Raw genomic sequence first — 14,273 nt, 5'->3', positions numbered from 1 at the left:
TCTAACATGCATATTCTCTGAGCTGGCACCCTCTAACATGCATATTCTCTGAGCTGGCATCCTCTAACATGCATATTCTCTGAGCTGGCATCCTCCAACATGCATATTCTCTGAGCTGGCTTGGTCTGCATCTTCTGCTGCTCACAGAGAGATGGTGTCTCTCTTCATGCAAATAAGTTCTCTGTGAGATGTTAGGAAGGGTAAAATGATTGACAAATGAAACATGTTCCATACATAGGGTGCCTAGTTATTCTGACCACAGTGTGGTCAGCAGTGTGACTCCTGTGCCCATCGCTGTGACACTCAACCTAGTCCAACAGTGTCTACACATGGCACAGAGTGTCATCTGTACATTCTAAATGGGTGACTGACCTGTTATGTTAGTCTTGAGTTCTGAAAAGTTAAAACCTTAATAAAACGAAGTAACATGATGCTATACTTAAAGAAGTGAAATAGAGAAAAAAATTCACTGTGGATGCTGATGGGAAACTTGTTTTAGGTTTTCATTATTTAACAGTATATGTCAGAGTCTGCACATCTGGGCCAACACAGAGCCTCATTTATGCTGCTTCTGTGTCCACACTAGTTGACGGGATGGCTGAGACCCTGCACGGAGCTCTGATTACATGCATGTGGCTAATTGAGCAAGGTACTTAAATATTATCGAACGGCCAGTGAGATGCCAGCTGTGTGGGAATTTTGATAGGGAAATTGTGTGACCTGTCTTGTAGACTGGAAGGACGTGTGCCAAGGGCTGTACCTGATGGCAGGCCTGTGACCATTTCTTCATTGTTTTTCTGAGGCTTCTGGGAACACACATCCTGGCTAACATTTCTAAGAACACTCCTCTGAAGGCAATGGTGGCTCTGTGTGTGGAGGACGGGTGCTGTAGCTTTGAAACAGGCCCCAAGGAGTGTGTCTCCTAATCTTGCTGGGTAAGGAGAGGGTGGGACCCTCAGATAACTCACGTGTTCCAGAAGAGTCCCGAGACTCATGTCAGGCCTTTAACAAGCAGTGTTGAGTCCATGGAAACTGTGGAGTGCACACAGGTCCTTCCCACCTAGTACTGCCCTGCAAGCCTACCTGCTCTTTCACCATCTCACTGTGCTCTTGAGCTTTGTCCCAAGTGTATATGTGGTTGATAGATGCTAAGAATCACACCATCCTAGAGGAGATCACTAAAATATTTGTCAGTTCCCTCCACCCCATTCTCTTTAATCAGATCTCCTGTTTGAAAATAGGCTCCACTTGTAATTTGGTCCTATGTAAAGATTCAGCATAGAGCTGTAGGGTACATGAATGTCACAGTTCCCACACAGTGCTAGATGCTGCAGTGTGCATGCACTTCACAGTTCCCACACAGCGCTAGATGCTGCAGTGTGCATGCACTTCACAGTTCCCACACAGCGCTAGATGCTGCAGTGCAGTGTGCATGCACTTCCCACACAGCGCTAGATGCTGCAGTGTGCATGCACTTCACAGTTCACACACAGCGCTAGATGCAGCAGTGCAGTGTGCATGCACTTCACAGTTCACACAGCGCTAGATGGATCCTGGTCTTTCAGGCCCGTGCACAATCTCTGGCAGGAGTTAGTGTCTATTTCTTTCCGGTTATATAGCGGAGGTCTGCTCATCAGAGAATGGAGGCTGTGATTGGCAGAACACTGTGGGCAGTGTCAGGCTGGAAGGTCTGAGCTGCAGGTCTCCTTCTTTGTGGGCTGTTTGGAGTCCCAAAGAAGGATCAAGAAGCCACTGAAGTGGGTCTGTCCCTGGCTGTTTGCATGAGAAATGGTGTGTCTCCACCCTTGGCTTGCTTCAGGATTTGAAGTGTCCTGTCCCAAGCACTGTGTAATTATTCCTCAAGCATGTTCTGCATAGTGTGGCTAGAACCAGGGTTCCAGTGCCTACCTAACTTACTACATTTCACTACATCCACTAACTTTCTAGAAACTTCTGAACAGTGTCTCGAGTTGTAGGCTCCCTAGAGTCAAATAATAGCCAGCTGCTTTTGTTTGAATGGTGTTGGAGAGGCAGATATTGGTGAGGTCTTGGGACCAATCAACAGTCATTACAAAAGAACGAGGTCTCAGGCAGGATTTAGTGGCTGTAGCTCAAACTTGGTGCTCATTATGGAGCACCCTGAAACATGACTCCTCAAGTTCCCCAGGAATGAACAGGCAGAACTGTTACAAAACTGTTCAAAGAGCAGTTTTGTTGTGAGTTTAAATGGTATTTCTTCTAAACTTCAGAATGTGTGGACTTGCATTCCACAGGCTCCCTCTTCAGGAAGAGACAGAGAGATGAAGGGTAGGCCAGGTAATCATCTATTGTTATGTGATAGTGGATGAGGTGTTCTCCCTGGTCTCCAGCAGGGTCATTAATATCAGCTTAGGTAATTTTTGAAGTTCCTTCTGGTTACAAGGAGTCTTTATTTCTAAAACAAAAGGTGGTTTGAAAGGGGAAATCAGCTGTGTTCCCTTGAATTGAAAGATGAGCAGGTGCTGGCCTTAAGTACAGGGTCTTGAAGGTGCCCCTCTGTCAGCTGAAGAACAAAGGTCTCCGTTTAACGTATGGCTGTGTCGGGGAAAATGCAGCCCTGGTGGGTGACCAAAGAGAGAAGCACTTTCAGGGATTTGAAAGCCCAGGAGTGCTAGGATTTGCTCGCTCAGCATCAACAAGGTCACCTTGCTAATACATGTTAATTGTGAAAGTTTAATTGACCTCTGGAATTTTAATATTAACCTTTTTTGGTGTGTTTAGAGGTTGGAGCAGTCACAGAAGAAACTGAAGCCTGTGATTGGTGGAGCCTGGGTGCTGTCCTCTTTGAACTTCTCACTGGCAAGGTATGCAGTGACCCAGACACCTGGTGCTCTTATCCAGATGCCACTGGACTCCAAGTTGAGCGCGTGAGCCTTTGCCATGCGTCAGTGTCAGAAACAGGCAGAGAAACGTATCAAGATTCGGATTCTAAAAATCATGTAACATTGAATAAATTGATAGCCGGCCTCTGTCATGCTACAGTTATCATCTGCGCTGTCTGTGATACAGCTGTAACAGATTCACATCTGTGGGGTGTAACAGGCATGTGTTAGAAGCCTCCAGATTCTTTAAGGGTCTTGTCTGAAGCTAGGGGGAATTCAATTTTTAAAAATTAGTGTTGGTATTAAAGGTAACATCTTTACCCCCAATACTGTACATTTTCCCTATCTGTTTTAGCTTGGGGACAGAGAGTATATTCTCTGATTAGTGGCTTTTAAGCACATTTAATATTAATAAGGTTAGTAGACCCTAAAGAGTTTTGTGTCTATTGCCTCCTGGGAAGAAACTGGAGGAGACATAGTCCCACTTGGGTTAAGTGTTTAAATTGGCAATGTAAGATTGCTGTGAAGTACATGGTGGCTGCCTTGCAGCTAAGCTGTGAACTGTAACTATGCACATGCTGAAACACTGTGATTAACAAATACACCAGGAAGATTTTAAAGAACCTTCATTATTTCAAAGCTTTCAGTCCCTCTTTGGAGTTGGTGCGCAACTTAAGCTTTCCTGTTCTGATCCAGGTCATGAAGGAGACAGGACAGACCTGGGCTTTGAGCATGCTGGCTGTCAGCTGCTTTGTGTAAATGCTCTCTGAGCCTAACCTGCCTCAGTGACACTGTGACTGGCTGTGCCTTCTGTGTAGACGGTGTCAGCTCTCGGTGCTTGCTGCCTGTATGCCCTGTGATAGAACAGGGTGAGATGTGGTTTGGGATAAGAACTGTTCCTGATTGACTCTTTCAGACATTGGTGGAATGCCACCCGGCGGGAATAAATACCCACACTACTTTGAACATGCCAGGTTGTGTTTCTGAAGAGGCTCGCTCACTCATCCAACAGGTAATGGAGTCACCCTCCTGCTAAGTGCTTCAGCTTTGCAGGTCAGTAGAGCCCATGCACAAATCCATTAGGAAGTTAGCGTGGGGCAGGGAAGACTCACATGTAGCTACATGTAGGGTGAACATGACACGTGTTCTGTGCATGCTAGGCAGGCATATGTAGGCTGCATGTACATGTGTGGGATCAGAGAGGCTTAGGCTCCAGTGACCTGTCCAAGCCAGTTCTCTCGTAGTTAATTTACATGCTGAGTAATACAAGCCCCGAGTGACCAGAGCTTTCCAGATTGTGGAGTTGTGTGTGTGTGTGTGTGTGTGTGTGTGTGTGTGTGTAGACTTTATGGTTAGGCAGTCCTAATGAAAACCTCCACCATCCCAATGCTCTAAAATCTGAAAGACTTTGAGAGTCCTGTGTATTCTCAGGAAATTTAAGATTTCAGAGTATTTGAGCATTTGTGTGCATGTGAGGCCCCCTGCCTCTGTAGCCCCATGTAGGGCTGTCTGATGCAGGCGCTGTGTCGTCCTGTTCTGTTGTGAGGGGAGGGGCTCACAGCACATCAGGCAGGCCTGTAGTCCTTGCACTTCCACGAAAGTCATAAAACAAAGAAAGGTGATTTGAAAATGGTGAGCTAAAATTAATCAACGGATATGGATTTTTTTTAAACCAGGGAAAATAAAAGTTAAAAGAGGGGAGTTATACGAAGAAAAACACTACGTATGTTCTCCTAAAGAGCAATTTTGATTCCATTTAGCAGTGCTAAGGCATAGAGCTGGGGCTGCAGGAGAACAGGCCCTCTCCACTGGCGGAGCCGAGCAGGAGCCCAGACAGGCAGGATACGGAGGGTCCTGGTTGTTGCTGTGGGTATGTTAGGAACTTGTTATTTTTGTTGGGCCTTTGATGTGGTTTAGTTATGGGGTTAGATGTGGGAGAAGCAGCACAGGGGACTGAAGGGTGACAAGGGAGGGTGAGAGTGAAGGGGGAACTTACAGTCACAGTGACCTGGTGTTTTCTCAAGGGTGCTGCTGTCATGAGCAGGGGGTGGAAGGACACAGCTCATCTATAGTGTCGGGTTTGCTGTTGTGCACAAAAGTGGAAGTATCAGCATGTGGGAATTTGCCCAGCTCTGTGAAAGGAAGGTAGTCATGGGCTGGGAGTGTACTTCAGTTGCTGGTGTGCCTGCCCAGCACGTACAGAGCCCAGAGTTCCCTTCTCAGACTAAATAAAAGCAATATGACTGCACATACTTGTAGTTTAGGTTCTTGGCTACTGGTAAGTTTGGGGCTAGCCTGGGATACACAAGAGCTTGCTTCAAAAAAAACATACAAAATTTAAAAAGGAAGAGGAGGAGAAGGTAGGGGAGGAAGATGGGGAGGAAGAGGGAGAAGGTAGAGGAGGAAAATGGAGAGTAAGAGAAGTGGAGAAAGAAAATGGAGAGGAAGAGAAGTGGAGAAGGAAGATGGGGAGGGGGAGGAAGGAGAGGTGGAGGAGGAAGATGGGAAGGAGGAGGAGGGAGAGGTGGAGGAGGAAGATGGGGAGGGGGAGGACACTAACGGGAAGAAGTATGGGACAGAGACACTGAGATGCATAGACACAGAGCTTCATCTGTAGTAGGGTAAGAGATGACCATGTAAGATGCTCAGTTCTAGCTGCTCTGGGGTTCCATCCTTTATTATGGTGCAAGGTAAATTGAAAGTGTTTGGGCAGGTGTGTGTGTGTGTGTGTGTGTGTGTGTGTGTGGCGGGGAAGGCTAAGACTAGTTTTTTGTGTGTTTCCCTTGAAGGTTATTCCCTGATACTGAGTACAGAATCTCTATGGTGACCCACCATGCTGCCCTTGTCTTTAGCAGGCGTCCCTATGCAGTGGTTGAGGCTGAAGGTCTTTTTCATTCTGTAATAGCAACTATCTTATTTCTGCCCAAGGAAGTGTCCACTCATGCTGAGAAAATGCCATCTGCCTTCAGAAGGGAGAGGGGTCCCCTGGCAGGGCTTGACCTTTCTGTGACCAACTCGCAGGTTATCAAGGTTACCTTTGGAAGAGCCACTCACAGTTCATGTGGAAATGCTTACTCTGCTTTGGGTGGTCGCCCCGTTCTGCTCTTTCTGCTTCTTGCTTGAGTCTTAGAAATGTGGACGACAGTACTGCGCTAGGCAGATTCTTCAGACACTAAGAGCTCTAAGAGCCAGTGTTCGCATGGACTCAGAACCTGAGGACTCATCAGTAGGGGTGCCACCCAGGAGAAAGGCCTGCAGATTTGGCACTGTCATCCGATCAGGTCAAGGAGCCTGTTGGATGGTGCTGAGTTCCTTGTGTGGCCTCTGCTGGCTGCTATGTCCCCCTAAGTAGTGCCATCTTTGACTTCTCTTGACTCTTCGGTGGCACTTGAGGTGGCAGAGTGAGCAGACAGCTGTAAGGAAAGGAGTTACAAGCAGATGGTGGCCCTTGCAGAGCTGCAGAGGAGTCTCTGGACTAAGTAAATCGATGCCAGCAAACATTAAGTGCAAACTGTAGGACTTTCACATTTGAAGCTGTGCTGTAGTCCATCTAAAGAGAAAGGACTTGCCCTTGGAGATCCTCCCTGAGGGATATGTGCTCCACAGAATAGTCTCTCCTGCTCAACTTATTAAAATATTGGCATATTTCAATCAGCAGATGGAAGCTGTCTTAGAAATGAGTTTAATACAGTTAGGATATTTCCATTATGTTTATAATAAAAGCCTTAAAAATGCATCTCAGTGGTCTGGAGAGCTGACAGTGCTTAGGAGCCCGGCTGCTCCCTCACAGGACCTGTGTTCAGTTCCCAGCACCCACATGGCAGCTCACAGCCACCTATAACTTCAATTCCAGCGGCTCTAACACCCGTCTCTGGCCTCTGTGGACAACTGGCTTGCATGTGGGGCACATACATACACATACAGGCAAAACAGTCAATCATATAGATTAAATAAAACAATCTAAAAACCCCACACTTCACAAGCTTCTAACCTACAAGTTCTTTGAACAATTAGCTTTAATTAACAGTTTTATGTTGGTTTACAATGCTAGCAAAATAATTTCAGGTAAAAATTTATTAGTATTTTGCCTGTTTATTTATTTACTTTTGAAACAGGGCCTTACCATGAAGCTCAGGCTAGCCTAAAGCTGTAAGACCAGACTGACTTTGAACTTACAGTAGTCCTACTGTCTCTGCCATCTGAGTGAGAGGATTAGGTATGTGCCACCCAGGCACTTTAGTAGTGTGTGCTGCACTCGTCTGTGGTTGGTAACACCAAAGAAAAAGAATGGGATCTCAGACTTTGTGGCTACACATTTGGAGGCTCTTTATGCTATGGGTATGGTGTGGGTTCTGGAGTTGATGTGCTTAAATTAAAATTCTCGCTTGGCAGCTTAATGCCTGGATAATCTTAAGCAGGTTACTGATGTCTTGGAGTCTCTGTTTTCTCTTTATGAAAGGAATGAAGGATAGCTGTCCATAGAGTTACAGTCAGTCCCCAAGTTAACCCGTGTTATACAGTCAGTCTCCTACCTGTGGGCAGAAGCTTAACTGGTTGACAGGCAAGCTATAGAGACATGGAGGCTTAGCTTAAAATCAAAACCAACAACCAGAGATGTCAGAAGTGCACTGCAGATAGCGGTGTGTGTGTGTGTGTGTGTGTGTGTGTGTGTGTGTCTCAGCAGACTTTCAGAGCTGGCTGAAGTGGGTTACCAGACAAAGAAACAGACCGATGGCTATGATACTTTGTAGGCAGAAACTTGAGGGAAATGGGATATGAAACCTAGCTGAGGCACAGCAGTGGATGCAGAGAAAAGCACCATTGATGGGCGTTGTCTCTGGTGACCCCAGATGTGGGGCTTAACAAGACTCACAAGTCACTATGAAGATTGTCGGAGAACTAAGGTGTCACAACTGTGAACTAAGTAGGTTTCAAACTGGAAGCTTAAGGGAGAGCAGGTTGGGGCTTAGCTTGAGAAGTTCATTGAGTGGAAGAAAGAAGTCCCTGGGGAATGCAGTGGCACATCTGAGACAGACTCAGGAGCCTCGGTCAGTGGGAGTGGCTAGTCTGAAACAGACCAGATCTGTGAAGATCAGTGGACAGGGCCAAGGCCAGAGGGGTCTGCGAGGCAATATTTTCCTTTCGAATGTGCTGATGTACCTGAAACAAGACTCCAGAAGAAAACAGAGCAGGAAAAAGCCACAGAAGTACTTGAAGCGATAGTGGCTGAAAGAGTTCCTGGCTTCCTGAGCAACATGGAAGAAACTTAGCAGACTGCACAGAGATGAACGAGAGTCACACGCAGACACACTGATGCAGATCGATGGAAGGCAGAAAGAGAGGGAAAATGTGGAGCCAAGAAGAAAGAAACTGAAAACTCCTCGCTGGGGGTGGAGGTGCAGTAATGCTTGGTTTTTCATCAACCCAGCAGAGAGTGGAGGGCACTGTAAGAACATGCGTGCTGTGGATGGGAATAGCACTCAGCCGGGATTCAGAAAAAGTATTTTTCATAAAAGGTGAAATAAAGATACTATCAGAAAAAGAATGGCTCAGTAACTCGCAGTAGGGCTGCACATGCAGGAGCTGGGGACTCTCTCAGGGTGCAGGGAGTGGTGGGACTCAGCCTGAGCATGCAGTGAGCAGGGCAGTGAGAGACAAGTTCAAAAGAAACTCTGCATGTATTTCTCCCATTCATCTTCCCCACCTCTTATAAAAGATACAGAATGTGTAGTAATAATTATGAGACAGCACTGTTATCACACACACAGATGCACTCACTCATATAGTATATATCTTTGTGTAGGTCCATTCTTCATCCACAAATTCAAACAACAAACCAAATATGTATATATTCTGAATTCCAGGGTATCTGGGCTTGGCAGTTCACACAGCACATCTCAGCACGTAGAATATCAAGATAGGAGGATTACCATGAATTCAGGGCCAGCCCGGCTACATATTGAGTCATTTCAAGCCAATCTGAGTCACAGTATGAGACAGTGCTTCAAAAAAGGAAAGCTATGTGCATGATTTTCTTGTCACCTCTCTCTGTACAGTGCCATGCAGGACCTATGTGCATATCGATTAATTGTGTTGTGAGTTAAAGTTCTCTGAGGTGATTTGAGTGTATGGGAGGACATGCTGATACATTATTCAATCACTGTCAGGGACTTGAGCACCCATGGGTCTTGATATTCATGCAGGCTCTACAGTCAGGACCCTGTAGATACCAAAGGGTGACTCTACCTAGCATTAGTAGGGGGACAGAGTTGGACCACAGTGGAAGAAAACTTGCCATTTACGGCGCTGGTACTATTCTGAAGTAGATTGTGATAAATTAAGTTGTGTGGTTTCTATAGCAACAAAGAAAAGAACCCTGGGAACATTATAAATGATTATCTACACACCCTATACAAAAGGTCATTAAAGGGCCTGGAAAAAGTGCATAGGACAGATTTGAGTTTAGACAGGAGTGGGTTAAAGAAAAAGGTCGAGGAAAGAAAAGTCCCTAAGGGCTGGATATAAGAATCAGCATGGTGGGCACTGGGGCAGGGACTCGCCAGACACCGATGGCTCCTCAGAAGGATAAGAGGCCAACACAGGAAAGGGTAATGAGTTATAACCCCAAAGTACATAAAAAGGCTGAGCTGAAAGGAAGAACAATTCAGCAAAGCAAATGGGGTCCTCCATACGTGGGTAGTCATAGAAACCAGACAGCAACAGAGGTCAGGGAATGGCACAGGTGGAAGGCTCTACAGCAACGTGGCCTGTGCACGGTCACCTAGGCACTGAAGGCCCCTCCTAGGTAACCAACCGTGAGCTGTGTTCAGATAAACCTGAAGGTCATCCTTGTTCTAGGCCAGCAAGTTCTAGACCAGCCTGGGCTGCAGGAGGTCCTGCCTCAACACCAATGCAAGACGAAAAGCTCACCCAGCCCTGGAACAGTGGGTGAAGTCTACGGATATTGGGAGTTAAACAGCATTCTCATTCCTGTGTACCTTGGGGTGAAAGAAGAAATCATAAGAAAAGCTGTAACACAGCAGTAACAGAACAGAAGTGGAAGCAGCACCCGGGCTCGTGGGGTAAGCTGCATCAGTTAGCACAGTGTAAGCTTGCACCCTGAGACACCGAAAACAACTGGGCATGGACGTGCACACCCACGATCAAGCCAAGGCAGGAGGATTGCCAGGAGTTCAAGGCCAGTCAGAGCTCTAGAATAAGTCCCTACTTAAAAACCATTATCTACAGAAAGGAACCATCCAAATAAAGTAAACTCAAAGCCAACTGAACAAGCAGGAACCACCGAGAGAAAAACAGAAGAACATAAAAGGGGTCAGTGAGGAGCAGAAACTCCGACTACGGTGTTCACAGAGGCAGAGATGCCTTGGCCATTCACAGTTCTGAGGTAGATAACCTGGTGCTATGATCATCAAGGCAGCAGTGTGCCTTCTACAAGTGCTTGGAAATCAGTAAGCAGTTACCTGCCAAACCACACTGAACCAGCCTCTTGTTTCATACCATATGCAAAAATTAACTCAAAATAGCTCACAGACCTTAGGGAAGAGCTAACACTGTAAAACCCGTAAAGGAAAACATGAGAAAACACCCATGGCCTTGGGCTACGCAGAGCCAATTAGATCTGACACCAAAAGCACGATCCTTAAAAGGAACATTGATAGAGTAGACTTCATTAAAATTAAACGTGAGCGCTTCAAAGATGGGAAGAAAGTGAGAACAAGCCACAGGCTGGGAGACACTGTTTGCAAACTGATTCTCTGTACTTGTGTTCAGAAGGAATAAATGTTGGTCACCCAGCAAGACAGACAACTTAGTTTGGAAATGTATGGATGGTGAGCTATTTGAGCAGAGACTATGTGAGTGGATGCCAGGATATACAACCATACAACCAGGCTCTGTGTCATCAGTCACCAGGGAGTGTGATTAAAACCACCACAGGATGCCACAAACCCTCTAGAGCTGCTTTTAGTAAAGACCAGATGTTGCTGAGGTAGAAAATCCTGAGCCCTGGCTCACTGCTGGTGGAAGTGTAGACAGGTATAGCCACTTAGGGAAAGTTTGGCATTTTCTTAGTTAAATACGAACCTGCTCTGGGACCTAGCAGCCCAGAATTTCTGATCCTAGGATTGAACTCAACTGAAGACACATGTCTTCCTGAGGAACATACGTGACTCCTAACAGCACATCATTCATTATCGACCAGAACTGGAAACTTGAAGGCCTGTTAGTGAATGAATACATTAATAGCACACAGTAGAGTCATTATGGGATATTGATCAGAATGAAGGCCAGTGCCTACCTCCAGATGTTTGAATCCCACAGGCACTGTGCTCAGTGCAAAGGCTTTCTTAGTACTGTACCCCAAAGAACTCCCTGAAAGGGACAGGTTTATAGTCTGTGGCTGCCTTGGGTCAGGGTAGTGGGGGTGACACAAATGTCGTGGAGCAGACTGCCCGGCTCTTCAGAGGGATCTAGAGCTGGACTGGATATGACATAAATCTAAATTGATCACAGACTGTTCACTTGTAACTTGCAGTAGATATTTATGTAGTAGATAAGTTGACACACAGTTAGAGGCTGTGAGAGTGTCTCAGGCATACTCTCCAGCATGACCAGGGCCTCAGGATGGTTATACACAATGGCCTCTGGTTTTGCTTATACCATTATTTGTTTATTTTATAATTCCTAATTCTGAAACAGTGTTACTCACTGCATCAAATTACCTCATCGAACACACCAGCCATTGCAGAGAAAGCGGTCTGGGGACATAGATTTGCTTGTTCAGATTTGAGCAGTGCAGTCCTAATGTGTTGTAGTTAAAGAACTTAAAGGTTTTTGTGGGACTCCCAGACTTCTGAGTCATGAAGAAAGTAGCTGCCTCTCTTGATCCTATTACCCTGTTTGAGGATGAGGGAAACTTAATGACTTACCCATGGTTATGCTCGCAGACCTGAAAGAGCTTGGCACTCAGTTGGGATGCTCCACCAGCCCACAGCCAGACAGCTGGGGCACTGTGGACAGCCCCTTTATCACGGGGTTCCCTTCTGCAAGCCTCGTCTTCTCTCATTGCCACTGTGACTGTCACTCATAGAATCTTGTGTTTCAGCTCCTGCAGTTCAACCCTATGGAACGTCTGGGTGCTGGAGTGGCTGGTGTTGAAGATATCAAATCTCACCCGTTTTTTACCCCTGTGGATTGGGCAGAACTGACAAGATGAACACCACATGGAGTGTCCTTACCAGACAGGTCCCTGGTGACAGAGCTCAGGAGTGACTGGGCTTCAAGCACCATGCAGCTAGTGTGCCAGAGCCTTGGGACAAGGACCGTAGAGGAAGTGATGGGGCAGGAGACTAAACAGATTGGCTTACACTTGCTGTCTGGAAAGAGACAAGCTAGCTGTGCCAGCAGCTGCTATGTGCACACCTTCCCCAAGATGAGACGTAACTTGCTCAGCTGAAAGTGCAGAAGGAAGATTGACGGGAGTCAAGGACCTTTTGGTGGCAGCTAATGGTGCTTCTGCTAAACAAGACTGGTTTACACGATATAGTCAATATTTGCTGAGTAACACACTAAATGCGCTCTGTGAACAGTGTCACCAGTGGGCTGGCAAAACAAAATGGAATGTCCAGTGCTGAGCAGGCCGGCTATCTCTGAGGAAACACTCTTGCCAGCTTTGAACTTGCTGGTCGATGCTGCTAACTCTGAGGGGCTCCTGGGAACACATCCGTCCCCCGTTCCCCTCTCCCCTGCACCATTTCCTGCATCCTCTGCTGCTTCTTTTGGATTCTGCTTTTCCTACTTCTGTTAACACACATGCAATGAGAAAGGGGAGAAGGGGTGTTTATTTCCCCTAAACTGCCAGCTTAACAAGACTAAGAAATCATGGTGTCAAATAAATGTGCTTAAACCTTGTCAGGCTTCTTCATTTAATAGTTTGAGATTTAAAGGTTCATTTTGAAGGGTCTTTTTTTCTGTTCTTTCTCTTGTGAAATGTGAACAGTTTCTCCTGCGGCATCTTAGTGTGTTCGTTTTCCTTTGGGCTGGTATCCCAGGAGCCGTGGTCTGTCATCTACGCAGAGCGGTGTCCTGTCTCCTGTCTAATGACTCACAGAGCTGAGCTTTTGCTCTTCTGGGGAAGAACCAGGCAGTCACCCGTGTCCAGCGTTTGCCGTGCCACTCCTTTGCCTTGCTGAGGTAGGGCGGCTGCCACCATGGTGTTTGCCAAAAATTACAGGTGCTTCATAAGTGTTAGTGTGTGTTTGTCACACTTCATGGAGACATTACAGAATTACTGCTTATGAGTGAGAGGCCACCAGCAGCTGCTGACATTTCAGTCCTTTCGAAGTTGCCGATAGGTTTTGTTTGTGTAGCCTCAGAGCCTCCTGCCTGCATGCTGGGCAAGTGCTGAGTTTTTCTGTTCTAATCCATGTGCTTGTGCGTCTGTGTGAGAGAGAGGCCACCCTAGCCCCAAGAGCATCTTAGCACCCGTCTGCAGACTGCAGAAGCAGAGGTGCTTACTGAAACACAGGAAGTAAGCAGGCTCTCCCCTTCTTCCGGCATTTGACTCCCCCCTTTCCCTGTTTGGTCCCCTTATAACCTGAAACCCAGCTAAAGTGCTGTGACAACACCAGGTTGGGATGTAGCAGGTCACCAAGATCAGCCCTCAGTCCAGATGACCAGCTTTGGCTCACCACCCCCTGGCCTCATGACAGGAACTCATGCAGGTGAGACACAGAAGCGCTTCCTGTGTGTGTCGGTAGGAAGTCTGTGAGCGCTCAGAACTTCCTTCCAGAAGTGCCCTGTGACATGGAAGCAGGACAGCACTACTAAGGTGAAGGCCCTGCCACAAAGGACAGTAACATAAACGGTTACCATGGCAACCTCCACAGCGGTCAAATCTCTTTCCGCACGTACTTAGTGTAAACACATCACTCATATTGAACCCAAATTATTTTAGAAATAAACAGGGAATAATGGCCATGGGTCTTTCATGTGATGGTATATATGTGTTTGAAGCTCTGGTGGTGGGGACTGGCTTCTGTTGTAGTTAATATTTCATTAGCTCAAGTGGAGGAGTAGAATGTGGGTCAAAATCATAAATGTCTCATCTTTTTTTTTTTTTTAACTAGAATAAAGGTAAGTTTTGTCATTTTAGTGGCATTTTGAATGTGTGTGTGCTCATATGTCTACACATGTAGCGGGTCAGAGGTCAACAATAGGCATCTGACTTAGGGTTCCCATTTCTGTGATGAAACACCGTGGCCAAAAGAAAGTTGGGGTGGAAAGGGTTTATTTGGCTTTCACTCCATCTTACTGTTCATCATCAAATGAAGTCAAGGCAGGGCCCTGGAGGCAGGAGCTGATGCCGAGGCCATGGAGGGGCGCCGCTGACTG

At 46.5% G+C, this 14,273-nt stretch overlaps 1 protein-coding gene across 4 annotated transcripts in view; it reads left to right on the top strand.

Annotated features, from left to right (window-relative positions):
- Window positions 1-12,791, top strand: part of Rps6kc1 (ribosomal protein S6 kinase C1) — a 137,777-nt gene extending 124,986 nt beyond the window's left edge. For all 4 annotated transcript variants that reach the window (XM_021198093.2, XM_021198094.2, XM_029538787.1 and 1 more), the window contains 3 exons: window positions 2,761-2,843; window positions 3,778-3,873; window positions 11,986-12,791. In XM_021198093.2, the coding sequence (XP_021053752.1) occupies window positions 2,761-2,843; window positions 3,778-3,873; window positions 11,986-12,096 (290 nt within the window). In that variant the 3' untranslated portion in view covers window positions 12,097-12,791. The remainder of the gene's footprint in view (window positions 1-2,760; window positions 2,844-3,777; window positions 3,874-11,985) is intronic.
- The last annotated feature ends 1,482 nt before the right edge of the window (window positions 12,792-14,273 follow it).

This window comes from Mus pahari, chromosome 5, assembly GCF_900095145.1.
Source record: "Mus pahari chromosome 5, PAHARI_EIJ_v1.1, whole genome shotgun sequence".
Taxonomy (NCBI): Eukaryota; Metazoa; Chordata; class Mammalia; order Rodentia; family Muridae; genus Mus; species Mus pahari.
This window is presented reverse-complemented; position numbering and strand designations above follow the sequence as displayed.